At 40.2% G+C, this 16,628-nt stretch overlaps 1 protein-coding gene across 1 annotated transcript in view; it reads left to right on the top strand.

Moving 5' to 3' along the window:
• cntn3a.1 (contactin 3a, tandem duplicate 1) overlaps positions 1-16,628 on the top strand; it is a gene marked incomplete at its 3' end in the record, with an annotated part of 60,468 nt that overhangs the window by 31,150 nt on the left and 12,690 nt on the right. The window contains exons 8-12 of the mRNA XM_083895119.1: positions 698-837; positions 4,940-5,069; positions 8,332-8,482; positions 13,367-13,494; positions 16,322-16,497. Of these exons, the coding sequence (XP_083751245.1) occupies positions 698-837; positions 4,940-5,069; positions 8,332-8,482; positions 13,367-13,494; positions 16,322-16,497 (725 nt within the window). The remainder of the gene's footprint in view (positions 1-697; positions 838-4,939; positions 5,070-8,331; positions 8,483-13,366; positions 13,495-16,321; positions 16,498-16,628) is intronic.

Genomic DNA, 16,628 nt, shown 5'->3' with positions numbered 1-16,628 from the left:
ACAAATAAGATAAAAGGCTCTTTCAATCAAGAAGAAAATGTGGCCGTATTGTTAAAACTATTACCATATCAAAGTAACACACCTTGGCCAGCAGATAGACTAACTACCTTGTTCCCCCTGACCCTGGCAGGGCGTCCTGTATTTATGTGGGTGCCTCACTAGGGCCATAAATCGTATTATGTCGCCAGAGATAAGGTGCTAGTCATTTATATGACAACAGGACCACTATCATAAATACAGAGGAATTTTCCATGGATTGCTGGTGTTTCAAAAGACAAAAAGCAAATGTAACCTCTGTTATTAACTGCACTGCTGAAAAGAATTACAACCCATTCTTTGTAAGATTGTGTCAGCAGCATAATGGTGACTGAATCTGATCCTTGTAAAATACCTGCAATATATGTACTTAATCAATGCTGTAGCAAATCTAATAACTATTCCTTTAACCTTTAACCTTTTAGGAAACAGCTTAGTTTTTGATCCCTTCTCGTTTCAGGCTCGTCCAGGCAGTTACATCGAGAGTTTAACTTTGGGTTAATTGGAAGTGGATTTCTGATTTTTGCCCTCGTATGCTTTTTAAATGAACTAATTGCCTGTCTAGTCGCTTCATTGATTTATTGTTAAAGTGCTGCATACTGGTATTACTCAAGCATTTGCGCTGCATTAAATTTCCAATACGTTGTTTGTGACCTCACAGCTGCGCCTCACTTTACTGACAAGCCTCAGGATGTTCAGAAGACCATTGATGACACTCTGGTATGGGAATGCAAAGCCAGTGCCAAGCCCAAACCGTCGTACCGCTGGCTGAAGAATGGAGAGCCTCTGGACCCCATGGAGGTAAAAGGATTATTCTAATTAAATCAAAGAGAAAAGTAGCGTCCAGCTTTTATTCAACACCTATTCTTACAATGATGGGTAGACAGACAGACATACAGACAAGAAAACAGGACATGACATGCAGCAAGGACTGGATTCAAATGGTTTTAACCCACAGGCTTGTACTTGGCAAGAGCATGTCACTCCAAAAAGGCTGCATTTGCTTGGGACTAAATTTGGCATCAAAAGTGAGTGTGTGCATGTGTGTGTGTTTGTGTGTAAATATGTGTGTGTCGGCTAGTGAGTGTTTGTATAAGTGTTTTTGCAAGAAAGCCAAAGTGAGTCCATTTTCTGTCTGTCATCAACTTGGGACTCAACAATTTAGAAGTCAATCTCTCGTAACTGCTACTCTCAATTTTGTCATTAAGTCTCTTTTCTCTTGGGGAGGTTGGAAAAAAAAGCCTTTTCATACAAACTACATTGCTCATTTAGGCACGTTGCCTTATGTTGTGTTATTGTGCGTATGGGGTGAGGGCACTTTCTGCCTGGGAAACACATATAGTGACAGTGTCAGTTGTTTAGACTGGGTAACGAGCCCATGAGTGGTCTGTTGTTGTTTGTAGGGGACGGGTTGGTTTAGTTTTCTGTGACTCGGCTCTCTTATTTAAAGTGGTAGTTAAGTTTTTTTAAGTGCTACTACTAAGTGCTCACTGTGATGTGTGTGCCCCCTGTGCCAGGAACAGTCTTAGAACACACAGGCTCGCTTTTGCTGAAAACATTGCTGCCATTAGGGAAACAAAGAAAAGCAGTAGCTGCTATGACACAGATAGAAGAAGTTGTCTGAAAATTCTGTTTGTGAAGCAAACAGAAATTCAATTGGTATTTGAAACATACGACAAGATGGTAAATATCCAATGATGATGTTGGATGAGCACTTGACGAAACAGTAAGTTGCCACGGCAGCGTAATGTCAAGAATCATCACCGGGTGTTAGATTTGTCCTGCAGATGCCAGACACATGTCTTCAGTTGTTTACCTTTGCCTCACAAGGTATTTCCAACCTTTTATCACATTACACCAGTATCAGTCAAGGCAGAGCTCATCACAGGCCAGTCTGCAAAAAAAAAAAGTTTGACAAAGGTTATACCACTATTGAGACACATCAGACAGTCTTGTCTGTCTTGGTAATTGTTTGTTCAGAATTTGACGTATCATTACATTCTGTTAGAGGTGTTGAGTTGAGATGAAAATTAAAAAGCCAGGTTTGAATATGGGCGACTGAGTGCTCTTGTCGTAATGCATTCATGAATACTTGTGTGTTGTCAAAATGTTGTCAGACCAGTGTGAGTTCATCACAAGTCGGCCACCAATGTGTAAATAACGTTGGGGGAAAAAAATCCTCTGCCAGGTGTCCAAGGTAACTTATTCTCTGTACATGTGGCTATATTAATGAGGTGGGGGTGTTACCATTTTCAAAATGCCACCGTCAACTGCGGCAACAGTAAATCAATTTCCAAACCCAAAGGTCAGCAGTGTAGAGAGAGAGAGGCAGAATGAGAGGGAGACGATAAGGCCCATTTGTTATTCCTCATTAGAATGGATCAGTCCCCATCTCCCACTCTCTCTCTCTTTATCTCAGCATCTGTGGTGCACTCTTTCTCTTTCTTATGCTCTCTTTTAAGGCTGGTCTCCCTCCCTCTTTCTCTCTCTCTCTTTCTACCACATATTGGGCCACCTCCAAGGGAATTAAATGGCACAGAGGAGGGCTGTCACTTCAAAATGTCACCCCAGTGAAACAAGGACCTAGTCTTGCTTGTATTTATCCAATCCACCACCAGCTCTCCCTTTAATAAAATATGTAAGTGTGTTTTTGGGGGCTCTTTCTACCTTTGTCCTCTAAAACTAGGGGTCTGACTTCTGAGGAGTTATTTTGTCCATGATTTGCCTTTTCAAACCTCAACTGTGCCGGTATCAGAGAAGAGTCAAGCATAATTAATGATGGCCATAAAGCAGACGAATGCAGCCATTTGTCTCTGGTGCTAAAGAGATTGTGATAGAGCCGCTGCTGAGTCTCTGAGGATTTTTTTTAACAGGGCACTGGGTACAGAGTAGTGTGGCACCAACCCCTGCACTTACACAGATCTCTTTCATCTCTCATCCCCCTGGGCCCTTGCACTATGTAACCTAAAAGGACCATCTATTATCTATTCAGAGTTGCCATGGCTCACCCTCTATATCTATCGCTCTTTCTGACTTCTCCTACCTCTCTTTCTGTTCTTCTTTCTCTGCCTCTGTATCACTTTCTCCTTCTTTTCCCCTTGAAAAATCGCGAGCTAGTCTTCTACTGCATCCTTCCTTACCTCTCTGGCGCTGCTTGAGCACCGGGTCAGCCTCGTGTCCGTTATGAGTCTATGCTTCAGAGAGAGCCCTATTTGAAGAGCTGCAGCAGTATCACTAGCCGGTGTTCAGGGACAGTCCTTGTCTTTTCAAGTGGCAGTGCTGTAATGATTCCAGACGACAGACAGTCTGGCGGCAGGACCCTCTGGACTACTTTGTCAGTGACATTAAAAGGTCCAGCTTCACTCAGTCGGAAAGATCAAGGCAATTGAGCGCTGTCACACTTAAATTGACACAACTATAAAAAGGGGGCAGAAAGCAGGGCCAGGACTGGTAAAGGTTAGAAGGAGCATTGGGAAGCGGGGAAAAAAAATAAGAACTATACCTGATGTTGTTAGCACTGGTTGTCATCTTTGTAGGTATTTTAAATGTCATTTATTTTTAAACAAAATACCATCACTTACTGAGCATATTTGTCTGACATCCAACACTCTATGATACTTTGTCGAGCACAAAAATACCCCGCGAGTTGTAGGATATTCTTAAATATTTCCTCAGTGGTTTGGTCTCAGCCACCGTTTGATGATGTCTCTGTGCTATGTTAAGCAGCGAGGGGTTACATCTACTCACCGTGGGCCTATTAAAACCACGGAAAATTAGCAGTGTTTCAATTATCAGCCCCCCCTAAGGAGAGAAAAAAAGTGTGGCTAAAGCATGAATTAGATCAGGCCATTCTTCAGAATGAACACACTTGGCAATGTAATACTTAAAATGTCAATATATAGCCCTAATTACCCTGCTCGATGTAGATTTAGTAAAAGGTCAGTCTCAAAACAAAAATATAACACATCATCCTTGGGTGAGAGTGTTGACCATAGAGTCAACAACAAGTATGTTATTATGTTCAATGGTACATGTTATGGTTAAATCATTCTCCAAATCATACTTCAAATAGCAACTTAATAAACAATGAACAATTTCACCTATTTAATAATATGCTATTTTCCCCTTGTTCTTATGACAGATGGTTTACACAGAGCCAGTACTGTTCATTGTGCACATCACCACTGTAAACATTATTGTATACACTGTATATGTTCATTACAACACACAGCTTATAGGTTATATGTGTGATCACTACAGAAAATGTAGTCATAACAAATAAACTCAATAAACTGTTCACAACCTTGAGTATCTACCGATAGTGTTCCTGGCTTCTTTTAAACAATGTAGCTGTTATTGTGACATTGCATTGTATGATGCATTTATCACAAAAAAATATAATGCTCCAAATATGTGGCAGACATTTGCAGCTTTAACTCACATCCTTGTTGCCAGTGTGTGCTGGAGCCTTTACATTACATTTAGGGTTTAAGGATCTAATCGGATATGACTAGTTTCCTTTTTCTGAGATCTGATCCAGTGATTTTGGCTGGTGTCACATCGATACTACTGATATGGACTACAGTATCAGTTCATCCTGATGCACAAGTTAACTTTCCTCAACAAAAGCAGAGAGATAGCTACTGATTTATGTTTTATGAGGACAGAGACAAAACGATAAAAAGATGCTGAATATTCAATGTAGAAATATGTGTAACTTGAAAATAATGTGGCTTTTGTTACATATGAGGAGCAAGTGTTCAGCACCGAATGAACATACAAAAGTAACCACTAACTATTTTGCAGAGAGAACAACTTTCTCTGTTTGTTGTCAGGTTAGCGCAGAGCAGCTTCCACTTCAAGTCATGTGGTACATGTGTGTGTGTACGTGTGTCTTTTGCAGGACAGAGTTCAGGTGAATAATGGAGTGCTGACAATCAGCAGCTTGAACCTGGCAGACATCGGCATGTACCAGTGTGTGGCAGAGAACAAGCACGGCCGGATTTTCACCAACGTCGAGCTACGGGTCATAGGTAAGACTGACCATGCAACACGCTCTGGTTTAAAATGTAATACCAATCAAAAATGTCATTAGTTATTACATATTCAAATCTTTTTTGAAGGGAAGTGTTTTGTAGCTCATGCTTGTAAGAGTTCCTCTAACAGATTTTGTTGGCAGTCACCAATCTGCCCTGTTTGCTGGACACTACCTGATAAAACCCCAGTCTTAGTGGCATTGTCGTTAATATTGGATGAGAACGAATTTGGCCCAGGTCAACTTTATGCTCCTCAACTTTTGTTTGTGCACAAGTAAGATTTTCATCCAATTCATTTTGTTCCCAGTCTTGTCAGCAATGTCCCGTTTGCATATATTGCTATTGGCATCCAGCTTGATAAAAAGAACCTACACTTTTGATCCCTTAGACAGTTTTACACCCACACTGTGACACAAACTGTAGTCAGACCTCACATTATACAAGGCACTCAATGATGGGCTGGCCTTTCTGACATGTTTGTGTCAGTTAGACTGTCAATCAGCTACCATATTTTGGCACAGCATACTGCAAGCTTATTTGCTCAGGTAATTATAGGTTCAAACCATTTTTTTCCCAATATATTTTGACATTTGATTGTATCCAAGTACTTTAAATGGTGCCATTAAATTATTGAAGTTTGGTGATTCGCCCTTTTGTACCTTATTCTTTGCTCAAGTGGCTCTGCTTGCTGACATTATCACTTCATGACCACAGCTTAGTCATAATTTCAGCTACTTTAGTGTGCTCCCCAATTATCATTATCATATCTAAACATCTTTGTTATGAACAGGTGATTGGGAACATTCATGCGTGAAAATCATCTCAAAGTCTCAAAGGAAAGTCATGTGAAATCCGTGCCATAATGAACTGAGGCTGTTTGAAAAGCAAAGGGAGGCTCTACCCAGCGGCATCACTGCATAGTCAGTGTAGTTCAATGCCAGCTGGCTCAACAGTGATGAAAGTGTCCATTTATTCACTGCCTTGAAACTATCGTTAAGTTTCACTTTTTCATTGTCACATACGCTATTCATCAATTAATGAATAACATTGGTGTTGATTTGCTTCCATTTTTGTTGCCACATTAATTTTTTCGAATGAATGGCTCTGACTGTTTGAGTGAAAGCCTGTCTGAGGTTCATTCTTATTTCATGTTCTGTCGCTCTCTGTCGGGGGTCTATTTTCTCCTTCTCTTTTTTTCTGGCCAAGTTTCTACAGGTGCTTCAATTGTTCATGTTCAAAGCTTTAGGGAAAAAATTCAAATGCATCCTACCTGGACTGGAGGAAGCATTTCCTTTGTACTGGGAAGAGAGAATATATATGAAAATATTTTTTTGTGAAATGTCAAGCCTGATTTGAAGGGAATCTGAAGGGAATTTTTCAATTGCTCAATCAAATTAAACTTGATAACGATAATAGGTTAAAGGTAGGGTTGGAGATCCTGGAAAAACAGTCCAAGCAGGCTACATATTGAATTCAAAAGTCCAAGCCCCTTTCTTCAGACTTTCCTCCAAAGCTATGCCTCCAGATCACAGGAACATTCAACGAACACGAGCGCTGTGCAGCATCGGTAACCTTCGGTACTTTTCTGTGACGCTAACTTTTTTTGGATACTTGTTCAATTGATGATGATGAAAAAACAACAAATACTCTAGACATAAAGTTAACCTACCTGTCCAGTAGAAACAGAGCCACCATGGCATCACTTTGCAGCCCTTTCTGGGCTTTCAGTTGTCGCCACCGTTCAAACGCAGCAGTGATGTTCACTTTGGTCTTGGATTGCTCTGCATCAGCCTTTTTCTTGGCAGTAGCTTTCCCAAAAAAACTGTCTTTCATTTGCAACCAATACACGTTGTTGGCACCTTTTCTCGTTCTTTTCATAATGTTGCTGCATCTGTCTCGTTAGATTTAACAAGCTAGCATAAGCTGTGGCGCCGTCTTCTGCGCATGTGCGATCAGTGCACAAAGAGTTGTACGCGCATAGAGGGCAGGGAGGGGAAGATGGCAGTTTGATTAATGCATCTCGATCCAATTAATTATTTCGGGTGGTTCAATATGATTGGGTGGTGTTCTTCCCTGACATTTTTCATTTTTGTGACAATACATTAATTAATTGGTTAGAATCGTGGTATGAACAGGATTTTAAGCAATACAGTGAAAAATGCTCCCAAAAATAATCTTCTACCCTATCTTTGAATACTGTTAAACCAAAAAAAAGCCCTTTGCCACTCCAGAGAGCTATTTTCAAGATGTGTTTTTGCTAAAACTAATGTATTCGGCAATAAACTTGATCACTTACTGTCACTTGGTGTTCAAATCAGCACCAATGTTTACTTTGGTTTTGCTTTTATTTCTCCCTGTTTGCTTCTGCTAAAGTTTGCATGCTAACCAGTCCGTTCCAGTCCTGCCAGCCTATCTCATCCTTTTCTAATTGTGAGTCAATATGGCGTACAGTCTGCTCTGGACAAGTAGTGCTTCTTAGTCTTGTAAATGCAGTGATGGCTGAAGGTCTTGGCCAGTGACCAGCACCCTGTGCTTCTGGCATGAAACCTTTTTTTATTGCAAATACCACCTTCATATCTGCCCTGCTGTTCAGTGAATTGCTGGCATTTCACACTTAATGTCAAGGAATAATTGGGAGGTACTATGTGTGTATAAATACCTGTGTATTATGGTGTGTATTGGTACATATGCACGCGCACCAGCACGTGTTGGCAGGTGCTCAGCCATGTCACTGGCGCCAGGCTGTGTGTTCACTTTGAAGAGCTTTCCGCTGAGTCGGTGCGCATACAAAACAGCTCCAGACGACGGCGCCTTAGTAATTAAGGCCTAAAGGAGCAGCAACAAAGCCTCCCTCTCGTTTTACATTCCCTCGTTTTTGCTTCAGAGCCCAAGGGCTTATTTGTTAATGCATAATGTCCTTCTAAGGAAAATTCATGGAACTAGAAAACACACTTTTTCTCAAGTAAAATATCATCTCAAAAAGGATGTGCCATGTCTGTTCTTCTTTTTCTGTGTGTCCATTTGAGCCCATCTCTGTGTGTTAACACATACATGTGTGAGGAAACCTGGATGTTAGAGCTGACCCATCTAATGGTTAGAGTGACCTGCAAGTTTTTAGAATGCTCATCCAATGTCACTCTGCATTAACCCCCTTGCTCTCCCGTTCATTTTTACAGTAAAGCAAGCCTTTCATTATTTTTTTTTTTTACTTGTCTCATGCACAGTACTTACACTCCTCTCTTTCCACTCTTCCTCTCAGCTATTGCTCCAGACTTCTCCCAGAACTCTTTGAAGGCCCAAACTCTGGCCCGACAAGGTGGTGATATCCTAATCGAATGCAAGCCCAGGATGTCTCCTCGGGGTGTGATTTCTTGGAGGAAAGGGAAGGAAGCTCTAAGAGAGAGCCACAGGTAACACCATGTTGAACATTAAGTACAGCGTGTGTTAGTTGTGTCTACTGCACCTGCAGGACAGCATTTCATTGACTTGTTATTTTAAATTTCCCTACTTGATATTCATGGTGACAAATTGCAAAGGGAAGAACCACAGTGTGAAACTGCAGAACAACTTCTGCATTCCACCACTCTTCCCTTTCTGTCTTCAAGTCTTCACTAAACAACGTTGTACTTTGCTCCTCTGACTGTGCTCAGAGCTCGTCTCTGTTTACTTAAGGTAATTGGTTGTTCCTAGACTGTAGCACTTGGATCGATGCACTGATCCATCAGCTCATTAGCAGCATGGAAGGCCTGGAGGGTCATTAGAGCGCAAGGCAGAGGGTGATGCAGACTACCACTGAGACGCAGAAGAAGCAGATGAAATCCCACAAAAGGACTGCTGCTGAACGGCATTTATTCTCGCTGGACTTGCTGAACACCTTGTTTTATTAGAAATCAGGTTAGGTATATGCAATACTTAAATGCAATACCTCTGTGTACTGGAGAGGAGAAGGAAAACAAAATCAAACGGTCATGAGACAAGGAAAAACACTTCTAATGCACCTAAAGTTATTACACCATATGTATGTATAGTTCTTGTTTATTGTCATTCTCATTTTATCTGGGCTGAATATAGAAATGAGCCTCCTCAAGAAAAACATACATTGTAATGAAATCTCACCATTTTGTGATATTTGCATTATTACTGCCTCACAACCTTGTCGAACAAGATGTGAAAATGTGTGACTTAAATGCGGGTTTTTACAACACATTCAGGAGTGTGATCGACACAAATTACTCTCTGAGGCATTTCCACTTTTTGATTTTAATGGATGTTTATTTTCTTCGGGACGAGCGCACCTGCCGGCACATGCAGTGACATGTGTTGTACTCCCACAGTGCCTCTGTCAGACAGTATGCTGGATTAAATAAAATGCAATCAGATTTCTCAATGCAGATCATAATACCCAGGCTGAGACGACCTGGATGCAGGAGATGGATGTTTTATTTGAGGGAAGCCGCAAAAGAATCCGCACCAAGATTATGTGTTGCAAAGGTTTGCTAAATGTTGGACCCAGCTAGCAGATTTATCATCCTCTTAAGTATTGAAAGGAAAATACATCCGTACTGCAATGTGCAATATCAGTCCTGCCCATAAAGCCATGATATCACATTTGAGATTTAAGGTAACAGCTTTGCCCTGAAGTGGGTGAGCTGCATACAGGATGTTAGGCTTCGACGGTATTGCAACATCACTCGCAAACCCATTTCCCTGGCCCTGGCTTGTTAGCATTTCGCTTGACTACATATTGAAACGGGGCTGGCTGCTACCAATGCTATTACAGCAGTGACACAACACTAATCCATCCCACTAGCTCAACTAAAATACCCATAATTCCTTCTAATCTTCCAGGGATAATGTTTTCAAGGATCTGGAGCAAGGGGAGAGCAAATCAACTAAGAACAAGGCGGGATCTGATTAGTTAATGAAATCATTGGTGATACCTGCATCAGCTCATATCCCTGGCATGTATAACAAGATAGCCGCATAAGAGAGTTGCATTTAGAAAGAGAGCTATGAGGTTAACGATAAAGGGCTTACCCTAATTTGATTTCACTGCTGACCACTGCCAGCAAATGTAAACACAGATGTAGGAAACAGCTCTCACCAGTATTACCTTTAGATTGAACCACTGTGTTTAATATTCTTAAAAGATATTTGCTTTATCAAGTTATGCAAATCCATGTATAATGCTACAAAGAGCTCTTCCTAGAAAACACAATGTGCATTGCAAGAGAATTAATCACACAGTGCATGAGAAGACTGCATGTTCCCCAATAATATACTGAGTTAATTATACAATCCTTCTTAAGTGGTTAAATTATGTTTTTCATTTACAGACTCTTGGTTTTTTCTCACACCATAGGGAGACACAGCAGGCCTTTAGATAACAGAGGATATAGCTCATTCAATAAGGTTGAGGTGAAGTGCCGGTTTTACGATATCGCTCTGCTCAAGATTTTATGTATCCCACAAATTTCCCCAATAGCTTAATTGCTCCTAGGCAACACTTGAAAGAAAAGACAACAAAGTGAATGCATCTCGGACAGATAATGCTCGTTACATCTTTATCCTGAACTACTCCTTTGACACTTTGGTAAGGAGAAAGCCTGACATAGGCTACTGCACAGTTTAATGGCAACTCTGTGACAGCTCATATCCATAACTCTTTGTTATAGTCCATTTCAAAGGAAGCCCTCAGTTCAGTTAGGAGAACGTGGTTCCACAGGGAATGGACTCTGTGAAAATCACTAATGTATTTTCATTTTTCCAGGTTTAAAGGCGATACAGGCCGCATTTGATCACGCTGGGAGGTCGGGGCTGCCTCCAAGGGATCTTTTAGATAGGAGTGCTCAAGTTCTTCTTTGAAACGTGAACCCATTCCTTTACGTTACGCCATCATGTGCAGTAACGGAGATAAGACGGGAGCTTCCAGTGAGGATTTGCACGGTGCAGCATTTATGAGTGAGCAAATTCATTTTGAACGTGGCCAGGATATTGCTCCATAAAGCCTTTGTGGAAAGACAAAGGTTTCAGAAATGTATGGAATATAATTTGATCAAATTGGCAATGACCTTTTTGACTGAAGAAATTAGCTGTAGCTAGATATCCCACTGTCGCTCAACTGAGGAGTTCTGTTCTGTGCTCATCAAATATGTCAAGTCAGAAATCCCTGCACGTAAGACACAGCATTGCAATTAAAGTGTAACAAGGGTTTCATATCATGAAACTTTAATCAACGCTCATGAATCTTAATAGTTTATAACAGATTTAATAACACCAGGACAAAATGATTATTAGCTTAACAAGCCGTGACTGTCCTGTATGCTAGAGGGATTCACATTTTTCATCAGTGCGATATTTTATTGATCCCTATTGGGATGTTTTTACTCTAGTGCGCCTTCTCTGGGGAGCTCAGAGCTGGTAGAGACTTCAGCAATTCATATGCTTGACTTCAGCATGATGACGGAAAGTAGGTTGAAGAAGAAAATCAGTCAGTTAATTTATGAGTAGAAAGTGGGGGGGGAAATATAAGATACCTGAGTGTTGTGGGGTCCAATAAGAAAACTCAATATGTTGTTTCAATCTCTCAAGTCAATAAATGGTTAAATGTTTTCTTTGTAGCTGCCCCAACAAAACTCAAAACTCTCCACAACTTATATGAGTTATATAAATTATTACAATTACAACATTTTCATTCTATAAATGAGACTGAAAATATAAGGAAAATGAGGCAAAAAAAAACTTCAGTCACACATTTTTTTAAAGGATGTGCTGGATAACCTTCTATGACTAACTACAGCGATGAAAGGATTGAACATGAAAAGCATTTTTGTCTGACTCAGCTGTCATTTCTTTTTAAAAGGACAGGCAAATTCATCAAACATGAATAGTCGGCATTCAGAAAGAATTAAGAACTGATTTTGTTATACCAAGTAAGATTTTGTGATATCTCATAATAGTTTTTGTACATGTGGCCAGATTTTCATTAGGAATGTTTTTTTGGCATCATGTTAAATAGAATTAATCAAACCATGAATGTTTTTATTGTGTGCCTCAGTCACACGTGGCCTTGTTATTCATTTGAATTTTTTAAAGTATTTGGTTGTCCCAGGTGTGCGAGTATTACCTGACACGGTTCCCATTTTGATGTTTTTCAGCTTTTATTAGTTATCCTTGCCTCGGCTCAAAATGAGACAAAATGGTGCCATTATGTAGGTTTCTTTACAAGTGCTTTGTGTGTGTGTGTTTTCTGTAAACATTTTTTCCAAGGCCTTGTTGACACCAGCAGTCGTTTGAGGACTCGTCTCCTGCAAAACATGTTCAATACTGAAAAGGCTTTAGTTTATCATCCTTGAAATCTGAGCCCTTGTGTTTTTTTATGTCAGAACTTAAGTTGATACACAAACAAGTCAGTTTTTGAAGGAAACCTGTCTGGATTACATTTAGAGTGAACATAGATGAATGAATGAAGTGGTGCATTTATGTTTATTTAAATTGAAAAGCAAAAATGATATAATATTGTGAAAGGTTGGGTTAAATAAGAGTCCCTGAGTAAAATTAGATAAACTGGGTGGCTTTTGGATGGATTTAATTGTTGCTTTATTGTCAAATAAAAGGTAAAAAATTAAATATAATTCAACTACATGAACACATGAACAGAGAGACTGGAAATGTTTGAATTTATTTAACCAGTTCCTTGTTATTGACTTTTGTTCGTATTTAGATACAATGAGATGATTATTTCTTCTGTAACCACAGTCAGGGAGCTGTTTCTCTACTGGTGAACTCACTGAAAAACCTAGTATGCCATAATATTTTGGCATAAATAGGATGAGGTATCCCCACTGTATGAAGACATCCTGAATTCACACTCTTGAAAATTAACTAAATTCAGTATCCATAACATTCAGTCCCCCATGTCTTTGTGATCTAAAAATAAATGATACCTTCCTCCAGATTGGTGATTTTGCACTGTTCTTAGCAAATCAGTGTGAGGAAATCAAAACTGCACCTCCTCACACTGAGCTTTTCCTTTATCTCACACCAAGAAGGAAAGCCAATTAAAAATTCACTGAGATAAACTCCTGACTAAAGTTAAAATGCTGCAGGACTCTGGGCTTCTTCATTTAGAATGTATGATTAAGTATGCACTTTGAACATTATGACCACCATGCTGGCTTCTAAGTGTTGCTGTGCTGTTGCATTGTCACCCAGCTTAATGTAGTTTTACACGTACAACATGTATACACATATTATATATATGTATGTATGTGTACTCTTTTTACCACCCACAGAGTCAGTGTGCTGGATAATGGCAGCCTTCGGATTTCCAATGTTACTAAAATGGATGCTGGACTCTACACGTGTGTAGCCAGAAACCAGTTTGGAGTAGCGAGTAGTGCTGGCAGCCTTGTGGTGAAAGGTAAGACATTTTCCTTACCATTCCAACCATGCAGACCATAAACACACAGTACAATTACAGAACAATATTAGTTTCAATTTATTCAGATAATATCGCAGTATTAAGTTGAGTAGTGTTGTGTTTCCGCGACATGGTTGCTTCCATTACAATATAGTACCTGCTCAACGTGGGCGGAGTCATCACAGCACGGCTGCATGAAACTGCGGTGACTTTGTTTGATACGCAACACGCAGACTAGTGACCTGTAAAGTAGTTGTCAGTGAAGTATTGTTTCAGTGGCTCTGTGTCTGTCTGTTTATTTCTTTGTTTGTTTGTGCTTCCACACTTGCACTTGCCAATATGACCAACAGAGGCCTCCAAAGGCTTGTTGTGTGAATGGGGTGAAGTCCGCCTTCTCTGATTGCCTTGTTTTCATTGTACTGAATCATTACAATCGGTGAATTAAAAAGATTTGTTCAGTATGACCGGAGCACAGACTGCCTCTGACAGTCACTGAATTTCATTGCTAAATGTTGGAGATTAACCCAGGTTTTCAGTCTTGTTCAGTCTTTTTAACTTATCTATAGTTCGGCATTGTGCACGTCACGCAGAGTATCGACTCAGTTCGCCTGAGCTGGTGCTAAAAAAAAGTACCAGGTACTATTGCGAGTAGAGTCACGCTAGTGGAAACACACCATAAGTAAATGCAATTGTATCAACACCAAACAAAAAATAATAAATAAAAACAATATTTTTGCCATGTAATGTCATGGGTTGGTGCAAAACCTATTAGTTGCTGTAAGTGTTTTGAAATCGCTAGACAGTTTGTTATCCACACAAAAATGTAAATGTATATTGACTCACTGACCCTTAACCACCGCACACTTGATGAACGCACAGCCAGCTATTAAGCTCATTCTTACCTGATGCATGTACAGTAGTTCAGTTGATTGAGTGGAATTGACTGGAGGACAAGAGACACAAGGCCCATCGTATTCCTGCACCTTGATGTTTAATTCATAGTTCTTCTCTTTCTTTCTTTTTTGCACAGTGACTCATAGCCACGCTCGTTTTTTTTACGATTTCAATCCGTTTAAATCACACACTTCTGCAGTGCCCTGATTATGTATTAGGTCTTTTTAAAAAAAAAAAGAAAAACAGAGTCAACAACTGTACTGTGTTTAATGCCTTTTGGTGATTCCTCTGCGTCATTTTTTTGAATTGCAAATGAGCTCCAATGGACGACCAATTTGCTGTTTTTGAAGCCACAGCTACTTTACATGTAGGGATGTAGCTGTTTTTGAAGATGTACTGTACATGTAGTATTTGCATGTATTTGATCAGAGGGGAAAAGGACTCACTGTGTTAAGCCAAGTGCAAATTTAACAGAATAAGCCACATGTAGGGATACAGAGTAACATTTCACATGTTGTTTTTGTTTATGATTGCATCAACTAATTATTCCCCTGATTACTTGTTTGCTTAGTGAAATAGTGGTGTGTTTTTTATGTTTATTTTCTTTGACACGAGTCTCCAAACACAAAATATTCTGTTTATTACCACACAAGACAGAAAAATAAGTGGGAAGTCACAGGCGCTTGACAGAAAAGTGAGGAGAGTTCATCGACAATGTTAAAAACATTTGTATAAGAGAAGTCATTAAATAACACTGACGGGGTGAAAGGGGAAATCATGCAGCAGAGTTTCTGCTCACTATACTGTTGTGTTTGTCATGGTGTGGTTTTTAGATGTAGCAGTAAGCTGCCCCCAAGTGGCCAGTATTATTTCAAAAAAAAAATCTGAAACAAGCAGTGGGCTGTTGCTGCTCCAGGAGAACACAGTTTGCTGTACATCCTCCCTCCCTGGTTAATTGCAGTTAATGAAATTACAGATGGTGTAAGTCGTTCCTTAGATTTACTGTCTTTCAGACATAAGATATGAACTCTGCCATGTACAATGGCTAGAAAAACAACACATATCCTGTCCCTGATCCATGCAATTAAAACTTGCTATCATGGTTGCTTGATATCATAGAATGAGAACTAACATGCAGCCTGCAAACTGTGGCACCCAATTTGTGATTTCCCCTCCAATCCGTAATTGCAAACCAGCACCAAGCATGACAGCTCTGCAGTTGGAGGTAAAAAGTTTTGCTCCTCTCATCTTGCATCGAGCGCCAAACTTTCCTGGAGACTCACCTGGAATGCTGTGACCAGTCGGTTGTGCTTTTTGGAGTGTGCGAGATAAACAAGCTGGCTTGTTTTGACAGAGCTGACTATAGACCTTTACTGCCCCTGACATGCTGCATCGGCTTGTCTGTCCATTAGATGCATAATGACATGCATGCATAATTTACAGTGGACTAGTGTATGGACCTCTCATCCTGTGCAAACGTCTCTGTGCTGCACTGCTGCTGAATCAGACACACGGCTGAGATGGACCAAAGGATATGATGAGGCACACCATGCTGTGGATGAAATAGGATGGCTTTTTGTCTCGGCACAAACAGAGTCAAATTATAGACTCAAATCTGACCTGCTGTAATGGCTGAGTTTTTCTTTTCGTTTGCTGATTGTACTCTATTTCTGTTGTTGTTGTTTTGTGGTACGTCAGACCATGCCTTGATTTATGAAACACAAAGAAAGACATGCGATACAGACTAGTCTTTTTTTTGGTGAAGGACAGGATTTCTTTTTTTTAGTGTGACTTATTTTTGCAAATATTTCTTGTCATGTAAAATATAAGCAAGTGGATTCAAACAATCTGTGGATAAGACTACGATCTACAGGGAGTGTGTCTGACCGGGGGAAAGCTCTTGCCCTTCTCACTTGAAACTTCTTGTGTTCAGAGCCGACTGTAATCACCACTCCAGCTGGACATCTGGACGTGACCGTAGGCGAGAGCATTGTGCTTCCCTGCCAGGTGTCTCATGACCCCACACTGGACCTCAAGTTTACCTGGTTCTTCAATGAGCAGCTCATCCACTTTGGAAGCCATGGGGCATATTTTGAAAAAGTCGGTGGGGTAAGTAAGTGCTCGTCTGGTATGTTGATGGTCCATGTTGCACATGAACATGTATTTCAGTCAAAGTCAAAGACACATGAGTTTCTGAGACGCAGAAGGACAGCATGTATTTAAAGCACTTGCTCTTCCTG

The sequence above is a fragment of the Microchirus variegatus genome (assembly GCF_963457635.1).
Source record: "Microchirus variegatus genome assembly, chromosome: 9".
Taxonomy (NCBI): domain Eukaryota; kingdom Metazoa; phylum Chordata; class Actinopteri; order Pleuronectiformes; family Soleidae; genus Microchirus; species Microchirus variegatus.
This window is presented reverse-complemented; position numbering and strand designations above follow the sequence as displayed.